This window comes from Mesoplodon densirostris, chromosome 3 (assembly GCF_025265405.1).
Source record: "Mesoplodon densirostris isolate mMesDen1 chromosome 3, mMesDen1 primary haplotype, whole genome shotgun sequence".
Classification (NCBI taxonomy): Eukaryota; Metazoa; Chordata; class Mammalia; order Artiodactyla; family Ziphiidae; genus Mesoplodon; species Mesoplodon densirostris.
Genome location: NC_082663.1, coordinates 90,667,236 through 90,687,476, shown reverse-complemented (window position 1 = coordinate 90,687,476; position 20,241 = coordinate 90,667,236). Strand labels below are relative to the sequence as shown.

Here is a 20,241-nt window from a genome sequence, read left to right as displayed (position 1 = left end):
GGAGGAAGGAAGGAAGACACATACCCTATTGATGTGACAAAACTAGCACAAATTTTTTAGTGGTCAACTTGGAATTGTCTCTCAAACTTCAAATTAGAATATTCTTTGACCATCTAAAAATCTGTCTTACCAGAATACTTTACAAAGTGCACACAATTAGTCCATATGAAGATGTTTGTTATAACACTGTTTATAAAACAAAAAACTAGAAAATATTTAAATGTTCATCAACAGGGGAATAGCTGAATAAAGTTTAATCCATTTAAGATACAGAATAGCATATAGTCACTAAAAAGAATGAGGTGCACACATAAAACGTTCTTCCAAGGCAAAGTCTTAAATTAAAAGGCATGATGCTGAAAAATACATATAGCATGGTTCCATTTAAACTGAAATAAATGTATGTGTATATGTGCTACTGACTGAATTGTATTCCCTCAAAATTCATATGTTGAAATCCTAACCCTCAAAGTGATGGTATTTGGAGAGAGGGACTTTGGGAGGTAATTAGGGTTAGATGAGTTTGTGAGGGTGGAGCTTTCATGATGGGATTAGTGTCCTTAGATGAGACACCAGAGGGTTCGCTCATGCTGTCTCTCTCTCCAATCCCAGACAAAGAAGAGGTCATGTGAGTACACAAGAAGGCAGCAGTCTACACCCAGGAAAAGAATTTCACCAGGACCCAAACTGGCCAGCACCATGATCTGGAACTTCTAACATCCAGAACAATGAGAAGTAAAGTGCTGTTGATTAATCCACCCATTCATGGTATTTTATCATGGCAGCCATAGCAGATTAATACACTATGTATGTATTTATGTGTGGAGAAAAACCAGGTTACTACAAACCAAACTTTCATCATCACTCTGAGGGGTTTGGGATTGGAATAGAGCGTGATTTAAGGACAAAAAAGCCTCTTGTATTTTACTCTATATTTATCTATATTATTTAAATCTCTTATAACAAAAATTAATTTGATTTTTAAACTATTAAATAATAGGTAATAGAGATAGAAGAGACAGAAAAACCATGAGACATAATCAGAAGAACTCAAAAAATAGTAATCCAGATTACTTCATCTATGTTTAGAGTTAAGCAACATAATAAATCTCAACAGGTTTCTGAGGGCAGTAATATATTACAGCAAAACATAATCAATGATGCTTATAGTAATGATCCAGAATCATAAGGGAAAGGTTAAATTAGATAGGTATTTTTAAAGAATATATATATATATATATATATATATATATATATATATATATATATATATATATTTACAAGAGACATACAACAAATCTGGTAAAATTATTTTGTTGAATTTGATGGCAATATAAGCTTTGATTATCAGGAAAATTCAGTTTTGTAGAATAGTTCATATCCTGACTACTAGACACAGAAAGCATTACTGTATTAAAATTAGAGGTCATTCTCAAGAAACCTACATTTCAACTTCTGGCTTCAAGCTACTTATTAACAACTATAAATACATAAGTAAATAACACTCACACATAATGCTTTGCTCTTTATAAAACTCTGCCCTATATATAATCTCATTTAATCAGCATGAAAGTCTGGAACACAGGACCCTACCTCTGTACCCGTCCCAACCCCAGTCTAGAGGTAATAAAGACAAGCCTCTCACCACTGCCTTGGCCATGTTGCATCAAAGCTGAATTTGATAGAAAGCTCTTTCCCTCTCTTTATCACTTTCCTCTCCTCTGTTCTTTTATTTCTCTCTCCTATACCTTTCTCTATTCTCTTCTTTTCTTCCTGCTCAATTTTCCATTCACCTCTCTTCTCAATTCTCCCTTCATTCATCTAAACAGGTGTTTATTAAGAGCATACCTTGTGTCAGGCATGCTCCTAGACACTAGGGATACAACAATAAACAAGTTTGGCTTCAGGAAACTTACATTCTAGTAGAAGAGACATTGACCTTTTTTCTTCCAACCCTCTCCTCTTCTTCTTTCCTCTCTTTGACTATTACTGTTTCTTTCCCTAGTTTCTTCTCAATTCTTCTCACTGTACCATATTCTCTGCTCCATCCTGAAATAAATACATAGTCCCACCAAACTGTAAGATGCAGGCACCATGGCTTATTCTTCACAGCACATCCCTTACACTTAGCACAGTGTCTTGCACACTGTGCAAGTATGTGCTCAACTCAGTTCTCTATGTCTTTTTCTCATGAGTTCACACATTAAGCTTTTTTCTGCAATTCCCTAATAACTCCCAAGGCTCTCCTGATTCCAATCATTCTGAATTATCTAGAGCGTGAAACCAAAGAGCTACCTCAATGTGGGAACAGCACAATTTATGATTTTCACCCACCATATGGGCTAAACTGATATATGAACCCCTACTGCAGTGGTGCAGTGAGGGAAGCTTTGCTCTCTGTATATAGATGTCATTAGTACCGGGTTGACTTCTTTCATGCAAACATTTTATCATCAAGCTAATCACTTTACCTTTCTACATCAGATTAAGAGAATTATTTGTGTTTATAACTCTACACCTCTACTGCATTTTGTAAAGCACCTTATTCTGGTATAATAGACAAAAGGTCTAGAAGCAGACACCTTCACGTTCAATACTTACTTGGCTTTTCTAAACTTCCATTTTCTTCCCTAATAAAACAGAAATTAATACTTAATTTAAAGGCTTCCTATAACTATGATGAATAGTTTTAAAGTTCCTAACATGGATTTGGAAGCACAGCATCTTCCCTATAAATGTAAATGTATATTATTAACCAATTTTACTAGTTTTGTAAGAAATATTTTTCTGAAAAGTAACTTTAAATGTTGTCTTCTAGGGAATTCCCTGGCGGTTCTGTGGTTAGGACCCCGTGCTTTCACTGCAGAGGGCCCAGGTTCGATCCCTGGTCGGGGAACTACAATCCCACAGGCCACATGGCACAGCCAAAAAAAAAAAAAAATTGTCTTCTACTTTTTTAAAGAATATTTTGTTAACACTGGATGCAAAAATTAACATTGCTCCCAAGGCAGAGGTAGGATTGAGTGTATTTTAAATAAAACTCAAGAAAAAGTTATATTATTTATAGATTATTCTTAATTAAGGACAAGTAAAGTAAAGAAATTGCAAGAATGCTACATTGAAAGTAGAGGAGCCATTCATAATTAAAAGTTGTTTTTCCCTTTACAACAGTGTCATTTCCAAGAACTTTAACTTTTTGGAAATGTGAAGAATTTCGATTTCATGAGAAATTAACATAAGCTTGCATGTCTTTGTTATTCTTGATGCAAACAAAACAGTATGTCTCTATACACACACATATACACACACATACACACACACATACATGTTGATTTGATGTGACATGACAGTAATAATATCACCACAAATCTAAAACGAAGCAAAAAATGAGGAGTTTTACTATTTATTTCTTCATATTTATCACTTGGAAAAATTCAAGGGAAGACACTTGATTGTGGTGAGCATCATAGTTACTCTAGTAAATTGTAGTGTTGCCCTCTTTTTACTTTGAAATGGAGTAAGCAGGGAGGAATGAGGTGAAAGCCAGAGTCCTGATCCACTGTTTAAACCACCTTAGACTGCCTAACTCCCTCTATCAGAGACCACTGGCACGTGGCAATTCTAGCCAAGTATATTAAAATCCAAATCTGCTAATACTTTCTACTTCCTTTAGCAATCATTCAGCCTTCTGAAAAATATAAGCTTTCAATGAGGGATTAAATATGAAGTTTTGTATATGCTAAACTTGTGGCATACACATTTCAGCTCATTTGTGAGAAGAATGAGGTGGTACTCGTGATTTCTTTTCAAATTTCTGATTTGTGCTAAAACAGTTTTAACCCAGAAAGAGAAAGAAACCTACCACCAGCTTATTAGATTCTCTAAAGAGCTGGAAAGGTCCTAGAAGTTAAAAAAAAGCCTAGAAGAGCTAGTAATACTTCTGTTCTCTGGCAGGTCTGTTATGTTAGCTAGAATTTACTACCTGTTACGTTGAGCAATGAAGGCTGGAGGAAGAGAGAAAGGAGACAAGAAAAAGGGAAGGAGAAGAAGATCAGCGAAAAAGGAATAATAATATTAGTTTCCTCTACTTTATCTCGCTCTTGATCATGTCAAAAAAAAATAGTACCTCTTTTTGAGGCTTTAGTCTTTTACAGCCTTAGTGCAAACAAAGCAAAGCTGAGCTTTATGCAAAGTCTTCCTAATTAAAAATTTGAGCAAAGATAAGCCTTTGAAGTCAAAATTTCTTAATATTTCTAAATCTCTACAGACCCATGGTTGCAAATTCAAAGTAGAAAAGACAAAGAAGATTTAGAAGAATGGAATTATATTGGGAAAATATTGTTCCTTTTCTCCACCTGGAGTGGAGTGGATTAAGAGGAAAACATTCCAGTATATACAGGTTATATATAGATGATTTAATAAATGTAAAACTAGTTTGCAAATTTCAAAGAAGTATTCACTATGATGTCATTGTTGTATATGTTCTGTACACAAATATAACAGTAACAGTTCAAAAGGCTTATTTAAAATTTTAAATTAGATATCATGGTATACTTAAACAATCATGATGCAAATATTTATTTATTATTATTATTATTATTTTTGCTGTATGTGGGCCTCTCACTGTTGTGGCCTCTCCCATTGCGGAGCACAGGCTCCAGACGCTCAGGCCCAGCGGCCATGGCTCACGGGCCCAGCCGCTCCGCGGCACGTGGGATCTTCCCAGACCGGGGCACGAACCCGTGTCCCCTGCATTGGCAGGCGGACTCTAAACCACTGGGCCACCAGGGAATCCCATGATGCAAATATTTAAATGTCATAAAATGACACTATCTCATTAAAAAAACTCACAAAACTGACATAATACTTAACATGTACTGACTGACAAGCAGTTTTAAGCACTTTAGAAATAGCACTTAAATTCACATCAGTCTTATAACAAAACTATTAATATTATTTTCATTATCATATGAGGAACTGAAGTACACAGAGGTTAAGGATCTTGTCCAAGTTCACAGAGCTGGTATGTGGAAGACCTGGTATTAGAGCTCAGGCAGCTTGAACTCTAAGTCCATGATCTTAACAACTAATATTCTCCATCTTAGTAATTCCACCTCATAAAATTTATCCAATATATATGCTTCAACAAGTGTGCAAAGCTGTAAATACAAGGATGTTTATTGTGCCACTACCTACACTCGCAATAACCAAACGTGAATTTACTATGATGCTAATGTCACATAACCTTCAGAAACCACACCTGCATGATACATTCCAAGGTCCCATACTTAATTTTATATTTGCAAATTTGTATAGTTTTTCTGTTAGATGTTCCTCCCCTCCAAATTTTGTAAGCTTCAGGCTCGACAGAACCTGCATCTGCCGCTGGCAATTAAAAAAACTACAGTAGAAATAACATAAATGTCCATCAATAAATAACTAAATTAAATGAATTATGTTACATACACGAAAGCAGGAAAACACTGTACACTATTAAGAAGATTTCATATATGTTAAGAAAAGTAGATGATGCAAGAGTATGCATAGAATAACTCCACTTAAGAATACAATTTATATACATTCATATGCTTGTATATACATTCTGGAAAGATACATAAACTTTTTTCATGAATTCACACTAGAAGGTTGAAATAGGGTTAAAAAAAAGGGAGAACTTTGATTTTCACTGTATACCCTTTTGTAAGATTTTGCAGTTTTATCATCCACATGTATTAGTTAGAAAATTTTTAAAGATTTGGTTGTATTTAAAAGATACAAAAGCTTAAAGCAATTATTGTGGATAATAACAAGCTTCTAATACTTATAACAATACTTTATATATCCTCAAACCATTGGCTATTATTATTTAAATCATACAGCACTCTTTTTTTTTTTTTTTTTGCGGTAGGCGGGCCTCTCACTGTTGTGGCCTCTCCCGCTGCGGAGCACAGGCTCAGGACGCGCAGGCTCAGCGGCCATGGCTCACGGGCCCAGCCGCTCCGCGGCATGTGGGATCCTCCCGGACTGGGGCACGAACCCGTGTCCCCTGCATCGGCAGGCGGACCCCCAACCACTGCGCCACCAGGGAAGCCCCATACAGCACTCTTAAAGAGACCCAACTTCCTAAAAAATTATAAATTGCAAATTCCTAATACTGTCACATTAATTGTGACATTTGGGTTAATAAAAACCCAAGTGGAATAAGGGTTATAGTTGTCTGAAGTAACTTTTCTGACAACTCTTCTTCTCTATTACTGCCACATAAATTAAAGAAATAAACCATTTCTTGGAAACTCTTTTCTTAAAATACAATTGCAGCATCATAGCAATTTATGGATGACCTTCTCTCCCATGTCACAAATCTATTAGCTTTTCTCAAGATTAAACAGATTAAACCGAAGAGGATGGCTCCTAACCAACCAAGCAAAAGTTGTGAATTTCTCCTAATATACAACCTAATCCACCTCAATACAAAAAAATCCACCTGCCTTCTATGATTTATTTCCCTTAACCAAACTGTCCTAACATATCATTTGCCTTCTAACATTTTACATATTTCCAAATCTTCCCAACTCACTCACTCAAAAAGTATTCCCCTAACACAATCCAATATAACTGCAGTTTATGTTTAAACAAAGACCAAAATCGAGTTAAGATTATAAATGAAAACAGCCAAAAACAGACATAACAAAAACCGAGGTCCTGCGTAACATGTGAGAGTACTGCATTATTTGTCATTCCATTAATTGATAAGGTTGATTCAGACATTCCAATGGGTTAAATTGGTGTCATTCCTTACAACAGAAGTCAGCAAACATTTTCTATAAAGGTCTGGAGAGTAAATATTTTAGGCTTTGCCCCCATGAGGCAAAATCAAGGATATTATGTAAGTATTAATATAGCAAAAGAGAAAACAAATATTCACAAATATTTTATCGACAAATTCAAACTATAATAATAACTGGGTACAATTTATTGTAACACCAGTCTAATAATAAGGACAGAAATCTTTGGAGGGTGCTATTATTTCCTTTCACTGGGACTCAAAGTTAGTGCTTATCAACAAAATCCACTATAATATTCACTTGTAAATGAAGATATGTAATGAGATTTTATGTATTTCACTTTGAAAAGATAGGTACTGCCAAATACTAGTATCAATCCATGAGCATATTTTAATTGAGCATATTTATTGCTTAGCAGGCATTTATAAATTATATTGCATGCTTTTCAGCATGTCATTACGTTGAAGATTCATCACTTCTAATTGAAAGTTATGTGGGAATTCCTCAACTGCACAGTTAAATGGATTTTAAAATGTCAAAATATTTGTACCAAAGTCCAAAATTCACTGCTGGAAATGTAGTTTGAGCTCAAAAAATACATCAGCTACAAATTTGGTGGGAATGGTGATGTGGCTTCATGTTTTAATGTTTGACAGTACAGGAAGTATATAAAACTGCCTGACATTACCTGGGATTCAAACAACATTAGTTGTCATCTAAATGACATTACTGGAGTATAAGTTCTATATGTAAGCACTGAATTATGTTGTAATTTTAGGTTTAATTCATTACATAGCTAATTTCCAAAGCTTTTAGAATTTAGTGTTCAGTAACAGTGGTTGAGGGAAATTCTGATTATTAGAAAAATTTCAATCATGACTCTGAGCTCAAAAAAAATCACAATAAAAGTTTACCAGTTCTACATCATCAAAGTCCTATATGATAAGGAAATTCAGGATATTCAGTTTCAATTTCTGACAAAAATCCATGAAGTTGATGATAGTCAAGTCCAGGAGAGCAAATGAAGTTCACTGTTGACATTATTGGTTCAATAACCATATGATTAGATTACAACATTTTCCATAAAGTGCCTACTATTGAATAATACAATGAATAACCACAGGATTTAAACACCTAACATTTTCACAAGCTTTGTAAATTTGTTCAACTAAACCTCCTTCTGATCCACACATATTTTTAACATCAGTTGTAAAATTACATCTTAACAGATTCCACTTCAGTTTGTACTGAATTAGTGTTTTCTCAACTTCAATGAAAATATTCTTGTTTGTAGTTGATCCACACAGGCTATTTATTCATCAAAAGTAAGTCTTTAGTTGAAATCATTTGTCGTGTTTTTTTAATTTACTAATGATTTAGCCCCCAATGTTCTCAACCCTTCAAGCAAATGTTCTTGCTGAAAGAGTAATGGTCATAAACTTATTTTCTCTCAACATGTTTCTTCAATTACTGCAGTAAAACACTATTTAATTAATTTACCACTGATAAATGGCTTTCTTTGCTTGGCAAACAAATAAGACACCCATAAACTTATTTTGGCTTCATCCACATTTTCATATTTTATTTTTCTGAAGAAAGTCTGCTGTGATGAGGTATTCCAGTTTAACTTTTTAAATTTTTCTGACTAGTGCTCTCCTGTGAGTCAGTAATATTGAGACAAGTGTTTAGTCTGATAATGTCAACATTTATTATTTTAGCACAGCCATAGTGCCAGTGCATGATAAACACAATGTTTTGCCATCTAATTCAATAACAAAATAATCCACACTCCACTGTGTCTTAAAGTGTGACATCCAAAATCCATTTTCTCTTCTTTTCTTGTTTTGACATGACATGCATGCACTGATAATAAAAAGTAAGTAAATGCTGTAGTACAATGATATGTGTGGCATTCAAAACACTGTTGAATTATAACCATGTCACTGTGATTTATAGTATGCCAAGCAGCAGTGTGAAGTGATGAGAATGCCATATATGGTCACAACTGCTCAACTCTGCCACTGTAGCAGGAAAGCACCCATAGACAACAGGTAAATGAATTAGCATGGCTATGTTCCCATATAACTGTATTTATGTACTCTGATGTTTAAATTTCATATAATTTTCATGTATCACAAAATATAGTTCTTCTTTTGATTTGTTTAACCATTTAAAAGTGTAATGAGTAGTCTTGGCTCACAGACTGCTCAAAACAGGTGGTTAGCTGGATTTGACCTATAGGCTATAGTTTGCTGACTCCTATCTCACAAAATCCAAGATAATCACTTTTCCACAGAGAATTACCATTCTTCAATTAAGAGATCTTATTTATATTCCACTGTAAAAGTTAAACATGTTCTGACTTTAAATTTTTTTAAATGTACTGGGAAACATGAGGCCTGAGGTCGGGCTTTACTTTAGAATATAAGACTAGAGAGTTAAACACAGTCTTCTAGAATTCAAACATATTTCCTACTGATAGGTAATAACAACTTATGATAAAGAGACCTCATTTGAAACTAGAAAATTGAGTCAACAAAAGAATTAAACTGGACTTTTACTCTCTACCGTTTTACTAAAATTAATCAAAATTCCTCTTTTGGCAGACATATTAATGTTCATATTTTGGAGCAACTTGCTATCTTTAATTTGTCTCACTTAAACTATGGATTCATAACTCCATTTACCCTGCTTTTAGTTTGCAATAGATCACAAATTGATGCCTCATCTATCCAAAATGCCAAAACCCACACAACAGACACTTAAATATATTCTTCTAATGTTCCAAACTTTATAGACCTGACATTTTTCAAGTTATTTGGATGAACTAAAATTACTAGAGTCCCCAATTAGTCAATTAAGTAGCGATTAGATGAGAGGAAATATTTGCATATATAATCTTAATAAATGGATGATTAAAGTCAATAAAATATAGTACCTCTTCCAGCCTTTGGCAAAGAAGGGTGATCCAAAAATGAGGCAGATGTCAAAGGGGTGCTGGAGGGGAAGGAGAGAGGCTGTAGATGATAGAGACAAAGGAAGCAACCTCAGATTCAAGACTGAAGGTAATAAAAGCTGAATGCATGTGTGGTGGCACATGCATGATCTCAGGTGCTAGAAATTATTAGAGGCTGAGAAATAGCCCTCTACCACATAGTGATCTACCATGCAAAAACATTTCCAGTAAACAGGAGACAAACAAACAACCTACAAATAGCTGAGTTGAATTCCTCTCTTTCTCTCTCCATATGTGTGGTGGGGGGAGCGGGGGGACGTACTACCTTTATATTTATAGCTGATAGATAAATAATGAGAGTATGATAAGAATGCTTTGTGGCACATATTTAGATGGGTAAATGCAGTAACTTTGTCATTTACTATTATATCATTAGATTTCCATCAAATCTGAAAAGGGGACAGGCAGCAACACTGTATAATCTTGTTTTAGATATAAATACTAATTGTGTAATAATCTCAGAATCTCATGCATTTACTTGTGGAAGCTCTACATGATACAATAAAGAGCAACCAAGAGTATAAACTATTAAATTTATGAGTGTTTGCTAATGAAAACAATTTTTATGCTATATTTAGGAACCTAAAAAAAAGAAAAAAGAAAAAATTCACAGGTATCTTTTTATGAGTAGCAAAGTGAAAGAGATAACCTCAGGGAAAGGGCATCTCTTTAAACTTCAAATACCTTACAAGTCAAGACTAGTCCAGAAGTATGGTAGATCAGAAGAAAAAACAGAGTTAAAAAGAAATTCTGGTTAGACTACTGTAAAAATGCTAATTTTCCCCAATAATGCTATACAACTCGAGGAATATAAGTTAGAAAAGTTTAACAAAAAAGACATTGTTTAAATATGAAAGATATTCAACTAGAGCAGTAGTCCTTAGCCATTTTGGGTTAAGCCCTCTGAAAATTTGCACACACCCTCCCCCCTGAAAGTAAAACACACATTTCTACAAAAAGTTTTAACGGGATACAGCAGATTTTTTAATCCTGTCTGCACATTAAAATCACCTGGAAAGTTTACAAAAAATTCCAATGCCTAGATCTAACTCTCAGAAAATCTGATTTCATTGGTTTGGGTCAGGTCCCAGGCATCAGCATTTTTTAAAGCTCCCTAAGTGATCCTAATATGAAGCCAGAGACAAGATTCACTATTCAGAAACTCCCTGAAATCTCTCCATAAAACCATCTTCATTCACTCACTCATGCAACAAAGATGTTAATAAATCACCTGCAACATCTGACATCTAGCCAAGAATTCTGAAGAGTCCAAGAGAAATGTAATCCAATTTTTTCTTTGTTTCATAGTCACTACTAATCAGCAGTCCGACAGATTGCCAGTATGACTTCTATTTATGGAAAAATTCTCCAGAAGTCAAAAATTAATGATTCTCATTTCCAAACAAATGTAACCTTTCACAAAGGATAGGGTCACTGATCACTCAAACAAACATAAAGGAATGCAAAACAAAAAGAAAAATGTTTCTGAAGTTTTCCTTAATACCATTCTTTATTAATGCATTAGAGCTTTTAGATGGGTTAAGAAAAATTATAGAACAAAAGGAAGCACAGGCCATAAAATATTAGCATTTTCAAAAAGAGCTTTGATAGTGTTCTATTCTAAAACTACATAAAGCAATGTGACTAAGGAACAAATGCTTAGTGAAAGGATAAGGAACTAACATAATGGGAAGGAAAATAAATAGCTAATATTCTGGAGAGAGTCATGCTAACATAAGTTTTCAAATAAAACTGCAAACAGGGCTTCCCTGGTGGTGCAGTGGTTGAGAGTCCGCCTGCCGATACAGGGGATACGGGTTCGTGCCCTGGTCCAGGAAGATCCCACATGCCGCAGAGCGGCTGGGCCCATGAGCCATGGCCGCTGAGCCTGCACGTCCGGAGCCTGTGCTCCACAACGGGAGAGGCCACATGAGAGGCCCGTGTACCACAAAAAACAAAAACAAACTGCAAACAGATAAGAAATAAAACCACATTTATTTAACATTATTATAAATATTGGCCCCAACATGCTTCCCTACATACCCCATCGATTCACATCCATTCCTAAATATGTTCTATGTATATACAAACATATATGTATTTTTTTATTAATAGACTCATTCCATAAATGTTATTCTATAACGTCTATTCCAAAATATGTTCTATGTACATACAAACATATATGTACTTTTTAATTAATAGACTCATTCCATAAATGTTAGTCTATAACTTGTTTTTGCTTTTTATCATATACTCTGGTGATCTTTCCATACAAGCATATATAAAAACCTATCTTATTCTATTTAAAACCTGAATAATATGGGAAAATTGTGGGGTTAGTATAGACCTAACATAATTCATTTACCAATCCCTTACTGATGAATATTTAGTGTGTTTCCAGTGTTTTGCCACTGTTTTGAGACCTGTATAATCCTTGGCCTCTATCCAAACTATATGTGTGTGTGTGTGTGTGTGTGTGTGTGTATACACACACATATATATGTGATTTCTTAGAAACCCTCATTCATACACAGATATTAATAAGTGAGGAAGTTTAACCTACAAATTGTTTGAAATGTTTTTGTATATATCAAATTTAATAATTAATGAAGGTGACATAATATTATACCTTGTAACAGTTTTCTTTTCATATTTTGGAACTAACAAAAATTTTTCAGATCTCAAACATAGCCAAAGGCCCCTGAAAAACCTAAGCATTGTGCTCAGAGTCCTTAATGTACAAAACCACCCCAAGCAGTAATTTTAAAAATAAGAACAAAACCCAATACATAGCAATACAAAAGACCCCAAATAGCCAAAACAAATAGAACAGAGCTGGAGGAATCATGCTCCCTGATTTCAGATTATACTACAAAGCTACAGTAGTCAAAACAGTATGGTATTGGCACAAAAACAGACACATACATCAATGGAACAGAATAGAGAGCCCAGAAAAAACCCCACATACTTACGGTCAATTAGCCTACGACAAAGGAGGCAAGAATATACAATGGAGAAAAGACAGTCTCTTCAATAAGTGGTGCTGGGAAAACAGAACAGCTACATATAAAAGAATGAAATTAGAACATTCTCTAATACCATGTACAAAAATAAACTCAAAATGAATTGAAGACCTAAATGTAAGATAGAAAACCATAAAAGTCCTAGAGGAAAACACAGGCAGAACAGTCTTTCACATAAATCATAGAAATTCTTTTTTGGATCTGTCTCCTAAAGCAAAGGAAATAAAAGCAAAAATAAACAAATGGGACCTAATTAAACTTAAAAGATTTTTGCATCACAAAGGAAACTATTGACAAAACAAAAAGACAACCTACTGAATGGGAGAAAATATTTGCAAATGATATGACCAATAAGGGGTTAATATCCAACATTTATAAACAGCTCATACAACTCAACATCAAAAAAAACCAAACAACCTGATTAAAATATGGGCAGAAGACCTGAATAGACATTTTCCCAAAGACAACATGCAGATAGCCAACAGACACATGAAAAGATGCTCAACATCGCTAATCATCAGGGAAATGCAAATCAAAACCACAATAAGATATCACCTCACACCTGTCAGAATGGCTATCAAAAAAAGAACACAAATAACAAATGTTGGCAAGGATGTGGAAAAAGGGGACCCTTGAACACTGCTGGTAGGAATGTCAATTGGTACAACCACTGTGGAAAACAGTATGGAGGTTTCTCAAAAAACTAAAAATAGAGCTACCATATGACCCAGCAATTCCACTCCTGGGTATATATCTGAAAAAATGAAAATGCTAATTTTAAAAGATACATGTACCCCAATGTTCATAGCCACATTACTGACAATTGTCAAGACATGGAAGCAACTGAAGTGTCCATCAAAGATGAATAGATAAAAAACGATGAGGTATATATATACAATGGAATACTACTCAGCCATAAAAAAGAATGAAATGTTGCCATTTGCAGCAACATGGATGGACTTGGAGGGTATTTGCTAAGTGAAATAAGTCAGACAGAGAAAGACAAATACTGTATAATATCACTCATATGTAGAATCCAAAAATATAACAAACTAGTGAATATAACAAAAAAAGAAATAGACTTACAGATATAGAGAACTAACTAGTGGCTACAAGTGGGGAGCCAGAAGTAGGGAGGGACAGAATAGGGGTAGGGGATTAAAACATACAAACTATTATATATAAAATAAGCTACAAGAATATATTGTACAACATAGGAAATATAGCCAATATTTGATAATAACTAAATGGAGTATAACCTTTAAAAATTGTGAATCACTATATTGTACACCTGTAACTTATATAATATTGTAAATCAACTATACTTCAATTTAAAAAAAAATTAATACACAGAACTTACTATGTGCCAGGGACTCTTCTAAGTATTCCACATTTACTCATACATGTAATCTTCATAACAACACTATGAATTGGGTGCCATTATTATTACCATTTTACATTTTGAGGAAAATGAGGCATAAAAGGATTAAATAATCTGTCCATTTTCACAAAGGTAATAAGCCATACTGTCAGGATTCAGACCCAACCAACTCAACATGTTAAGCTTGTACATGTATCTTTGAGTACTTGTATGCTAAAGTCCTAGGAGTGGAATTTCTAAGTTAAAAGGTTTGCAAGTTGAATTTTGATGTATATTGCCAAATTATTCTCCCAAAAGGTTATACTAATTTACATTTCTGCCAAGACTTTATAAGAAGGCTCATTTTCCCATATCCTACACAGCACTGGGTACTATCAAATTATGTAATCCTTCCCAATCTGGTAGTTGAAATAGCTTCTTTTTTTAAAAATGTATATTTCTTTCATTGTCACAGGATTACTGGTCATTTGTTTTGTGTTTATTTTTCTGGAAACTATGTGTTCATTTGTTTCATTCATTTCTATTGCACCTAATATTCCAACATAAACAACAAAATTAGCAAATCAATGCCTCAGGAAAGAAAAGATATGTTTACATTTAATACACTAACATTATGGTAAAAAGAAAGATTTTCCTTACATTAAAATATATATATACACATATATACACATACATATAGATTTTTTTTTTTTTTTTTTTGCAGTACGCGGGCCTCTCACCGCTGTGGCCTCCCCCGTTGCGGAGCACAGGCTCCGGACGCGCAGGCTCCGGACGCGCAGGCCCAGCGGCCATGGCCCACGGGCCCAGCCGCTCCGCGGCACATGGGATCCTCCCAGACCGGGGCACGAACCCGCATCCCCTGCATCGGCAGGCGGACTCTCAACCACTTGCGCCACCAGGGAGGCCCACATATAGATGTTTTAATGGAATTAATTTAGAATATTTTAACAGTGTCAATAGACACACTGAATAACTCATTCTTGGAATAAAATTCTTGAGGAAAGTCTAATTTTAAACTCATATACTGAATTTAGACACTGTTCAACAAAATATAGCTAAAGTTTTGCCTCAGTAAGAGGTAAGCAATTAAATCTATCACATTATCAAAGATTTATTACCTTTAATTTATTGCATTTTTGTTCATTGCTTCATCACCACAATTAAGAAATAATGATTTATGAATATAACTAGTTTTGCTCTAATTATACCCTAAAAGCAATAAAACAAATTCTTCTTTAGTCACAAAATCTCTTATTTTACATAAGCTTATAACAGGTAGCTATTTTTAATTTTACCTCATAACACTCCAATATCTATATGCTCATTCTTTCTTGGTGTATTAAATTAAATTGATCAATTGTAGCATAAACTCCTTGAAAGTATTAAACCTTACAACCTTAAACACACAGTAAATATATTTTGATGAATAAATGAATGAATTATTTGGGGTCAATATGATGACTTAAAAAAACAAGAGTAATTGATGTCATGTTCCTTCACCAAGCAGCACAGGAATTAAGGAATGGAATTTGTCACTGAAGAAGAATTGAGAAACCCTACCATCTATTTTATGACATGCATTCAACTCTATTGATATGAGCAGTTTCTCAACCGTGGCACTACTGACATTTTTGGCAGATAATTCTTTGCTGTTGGAGGCTGTCCTGTGAAACGTAGGCTGCTTAGCAGCATCCATGGCCTCTACCTTCCCAACTGGTAAATAAAAAGGTCTCAGACATTGTCAAATGTCCCCTGGGAACAAAATTGCCCAGGGTGAGAACCACTGGTTTAGAGATAGCTGACATTGTAAGAGTATACCTAAAGTCAAAGAGAGATTCCTGAGAAGGGTTTTAAAACTTGAGAAATAGCTTCAAGAATCACATTATGGCTGCTCAAAAAGACCCTCTAATGCAGGGTACTCCCATGCCTCCATTCCTCTCATTAACGGTCACTCCCCCGTAACTATCAAGCCTTCATCTTGGACAAGGTAATTCAACAAGCATTTGTTAGTTTCTTCATCCCATCTGGCCGACTTTAAAGACATTAAACCCCTTACCAAGAGCTAGTCCCAGGATCCTACCACTTAATTATCTGTAACACTACAATGTCACTGAACAACAGAAGGGAGATTGCTTAATTACACAGATAGGAACTTTCGGCTGTGTCTTTTGAGGTAAAATTTCAATAAGTCAGATGATATAATATGTCCAATACTGAAAAGAAAATAAGTATGTAATCATTTCTAGCTGTAGTTCTCACACAGGTATAGGTACATACAACATTTATTAATAAATATAAGTTTCTTTGTGTTGCTCCTGAACAAAATCAGCAGATAGGTTAAATATCTTTAAATATACTTTAAAAGTAGAATGCCTTAATTATGTTTTCTAAATTTTAAAATGTACTGTTACTAGCCTTAAATGTTTGAAAAGGACAAAAAACACATTAAGATTTCTCAGAAGTCTTTTAAAATTTTATGCAATAATAACAAAAAGTGAAAAATGAACTGATATAATAGCCTATAACAGAAGATACTTCTGCTTATAAAGAGAAAAGAACTCAAAAGTCAAATTTTTATACTAAATGCTTCTGATATCTATAAGTCTCTTCTTATCTCTAACACTCATTGTCCTCATTTCCAAAATGGTTCTGCTATTTAGAGAATGAAATGGGATAAAAAAATTTCTATAAATTTTGGAAAAAATAAAACATTATTCCAATATAAGATATCAGCAATAACTGGGCAAATGAATGTAACATCACACAGAATTTTTTTTTTTTTTTTTTTTTTTTTTTTTGCGGTACGCAGGCCTCTCACTGTTGTGGCCTCTCCCGTTGAGGAGCACAGGCTCCGGACGTGCAGACTCAGTGGCCATGGCTCACGGGCCCAGCCACTCCGTGGCACGTGGGATCCTCCCAGGCCGGGGTACGAACCCGTGTCCCCCGCATCGGCAGGCGGACTCTCAACCACTGCGCCACCAGGGAAGCCCCATCACACAGAATTTTGATTTTCAGAATTACCGAAATTAGTGATGATAATGGGTAAAGTTAACATATTTCTCAAAACATTTCACTCTGACCAAAGATCAGTTCATGTGTACTTTTCATTACTTCCAAGAAAATAAAAATTAGAATTTTAAAGCTGATAAAGTTTAACTATAAGTAGTAACACTAATATTTAAGCTTCAGATTTTCTAAATACTTACATTACTTGCAAACTTTCTGCTGTTAAATTATTCCACATAATCTCATTTGCCTGTAGATTTTCATTGTCTTCTAGTAAGGAAGTATCAAACTCAATTTCTTGCTCCTTAGCAGCCGTCGTTCTAGTAAAGTATGCCAAATAATTTTTATCAATATGAATGTACTATCATAATATGTCTTAGTACATACCAAAGGCAGAATATTTGTTCTTATTTAAAATTATGTTAACAAAGTAGAGTAAAAACAAATAGAATAAATCAAACTAAACCTTAGGCCTCAAAGATCTAGTCAAGTAATTTCAGCTTAGCTTCCTCATTTGTAGAATACAGATATTAACCTGCTTTATTCCTTCCTCGATGGTAATGAGTATAAAATAAGATGATGCATGCATGAAAAAATAATTGATGTATTATTACTATAAAGTTTAACACAAACAGAAAACCATTAGTTTATTATTATTATATAATTGTTAAATAGAAAATACAATTTCATGGATTAAATATGGGTTTAAGCAGTGATGTAGTTAACAACTGAAAAACTTTTCAAGATCATTATATAAATTAAATAGTTATCGTCATTGAGAAAGGATTTTGAAAATAATTAAAAACAAATTAATATGAAATAGCCTATTTCCTAACAAGCTCTTCAATGTTTCTTATTTTAATTCAGTTAAATATTATATGGTAAAAAAAAGTAATACTGTTATAAATACTGAAAAAAGAATGAAAATATCACACATACCTGTGAACATCTATGAAATTATTGTATTCTGTGCTAGGGTCTATCTGTTCAACTGACATTTGAATCTCTTTATGGACATTCACTATTTCCTCTGTAACAAGACTGGTTATCTGGCTGTATTCATCAAATATACCTTTCCTGAAAAGAAAAGAAAACTTTACAACATTTTAAAGTTTTATCAGAGAAACATAGGCCCAAAAAGGATTTAAAACAATATGCAATATAATGCCAATTTTTACAGATGGTGATTTAACGCACCACCTTATTTCATATACCTGGATAGTGAAGTGAAGAGATTACACACATGTACAGATTAATAATTTACATTTGATATAATATAATAATTGTAAATGATCTAGAGTAAGGCGTTACATCTTCCAATATCTATCTAACATATCCAAAGTGTAAGCCAGTGCTAATCACTTTCTGTTTCTAAACATCACCACTGAAATGCTGATTCCATAACATGGAACTGTGGATCAACTCCTGTCTATTTAATGTTTCGTTCAGTGCCTGCCACTTCCTCACATGCCCTAGCTCCTGGTTCTTCTCTTGCTCCTGGGCCTCTGCTCTTTTTCATATTATACTTACAGAGTTTAATTGGTTTATACCTTCAATGACATCTCAATCTCTTCTCCTGACCTCCAGCTAGTAGCAAAAATAATCATAAAAGTTATTAGGCTTATCTAATAAATGCAAAAGGAAAAACTATTCTGTTACAAAGACCCAATCTCCAACTTAAGAATGCTATGCTGTAAAAATATACACTTGCTCATTAGTAGCCTTAAAAAGTGCAGACAAACAAGCTTATCCTGCATATACCCAAATAAATATAAGGCCTTGCTTGTTTTTCTTTTCCAAAATCATCACTTATAAAAAGTAATCCTACAAAACTTCTCTTATTATGAAGCATTCTCTCAATTACTTCATTCTGCACAGCAAAATACTGTTTGGGTTAAAAAAAATTAAATTCAAACTGCTTCAGGCAATGCTAGCTTGGAATGATTACAGAAATCACCTGATAGACACAGTTTAAAGAAAAGAGGGAGGCAGAGAAATTTAATACAGATTTTGTAAATATTCCTGGGGTTATGACCTCATAATTGAAAGTACTGAATAATATTAATGTAAATAAGACTATCTAGATAATTCTTAAAAAGCAAAACAGTAAGTGGTTATGATGTGGAGATCATTAACACATCTTTAAGACAAATGGGGAAAAAAAGGAAGAAGTCTCCTAATGTTATATGAATGAGTACTTGTGACATAGGATTCAATTTCAGTGATACTATCATGCTTGGATTTTTTTAAATGCTAGATCTAAAAAAATTTATCACAAAGTAAAGATAATACACTGTGTGAAACTATTATATGTCTTAAAAAAGGATGTTCTTGCGATGATGAAGACACTATTATTGAAGATTCATATGGAGAGTTTGAGAAAATATTGATTCATAAAATGAAAGCAGGAAAGGAAATGTTTATAGATCAACAATATGTAATTTAAAGTAGACATTACTAAATTTATGAATTAAATATTTTAAGTAGACATTTCACTATTTCATCAATACCCTTAAAAGTTGACATATTCAAGTTGACTAAAAACACTTTATCTTTTTTTTGGGAAATGGGGGATCACCTAAACCAGCAAATAAAGGAGATAAAGTCTACCATAGGGTGGCATATTGAATTGATCTGTATGGTAAGCATGTATGCATTTGAATTACTGACCAACGTTGTTTGCTCCTTGAAGGCAAAGATTGTGACCTACTATACTCATCTCTACATCTGCAAGCACCAGGGTGTTTTGCATACAGCAGAACTTCAATAAACATTTGTTCATTTTAATCTCATACAACAAAAAGCTGGCAAATAAACCAAAAAATTATTTCCTTTGGGCTTATCAGTTGCTAAAGATTTAAACCCAATCCTCTGGAGGTAGATATCCACTTCTTAACACTTGTCAAGGGAATTCCCTGGCAGTCCAGTAGTTAGGAATCTGTGCTTTCACTGCCGAGGGCCCAGGTTCAATCCCTGGTTGGGTAACTAAGATCCCGCAAGCTGTGTGGCATGGCAAAAAACAAACAAACA

At 34.1% G+C, this 20,241-nt stretch overlaps 1 protein-coding gene across 5 annotated transcripts in view; it reads right to left on the bottom strand.

Moving 5' to 3' along the window:
* FER (FER tyrosine kinase) overlaps positions 1 to 20,241 on the bottom strand; it is a 470,473-nt gene that overhangs the window by 327,621 nt on the left and 122,611 nt on the right. For all 5 annotated transcript variants that reach the window (XM_060093231.1, XM_060093230.1, XM_060093228.1 and 2 more), the window contains 2 exons: positions 18,151 to 18,288; positions 17,412 to 17,531 (listed from right to left, as the gene is read on the bottom strand). In XM_060093231.1, the coding sequence (XP_059949214.1) occupies positions 17,412 to 17,531; positions 18,151 to 18,288 (258 nt within the window). The remainder of the gene's footprint in view (positions 1 to 17,411; positions 17,532 to 18,150; positions 18,289 to 20,241) is intronic.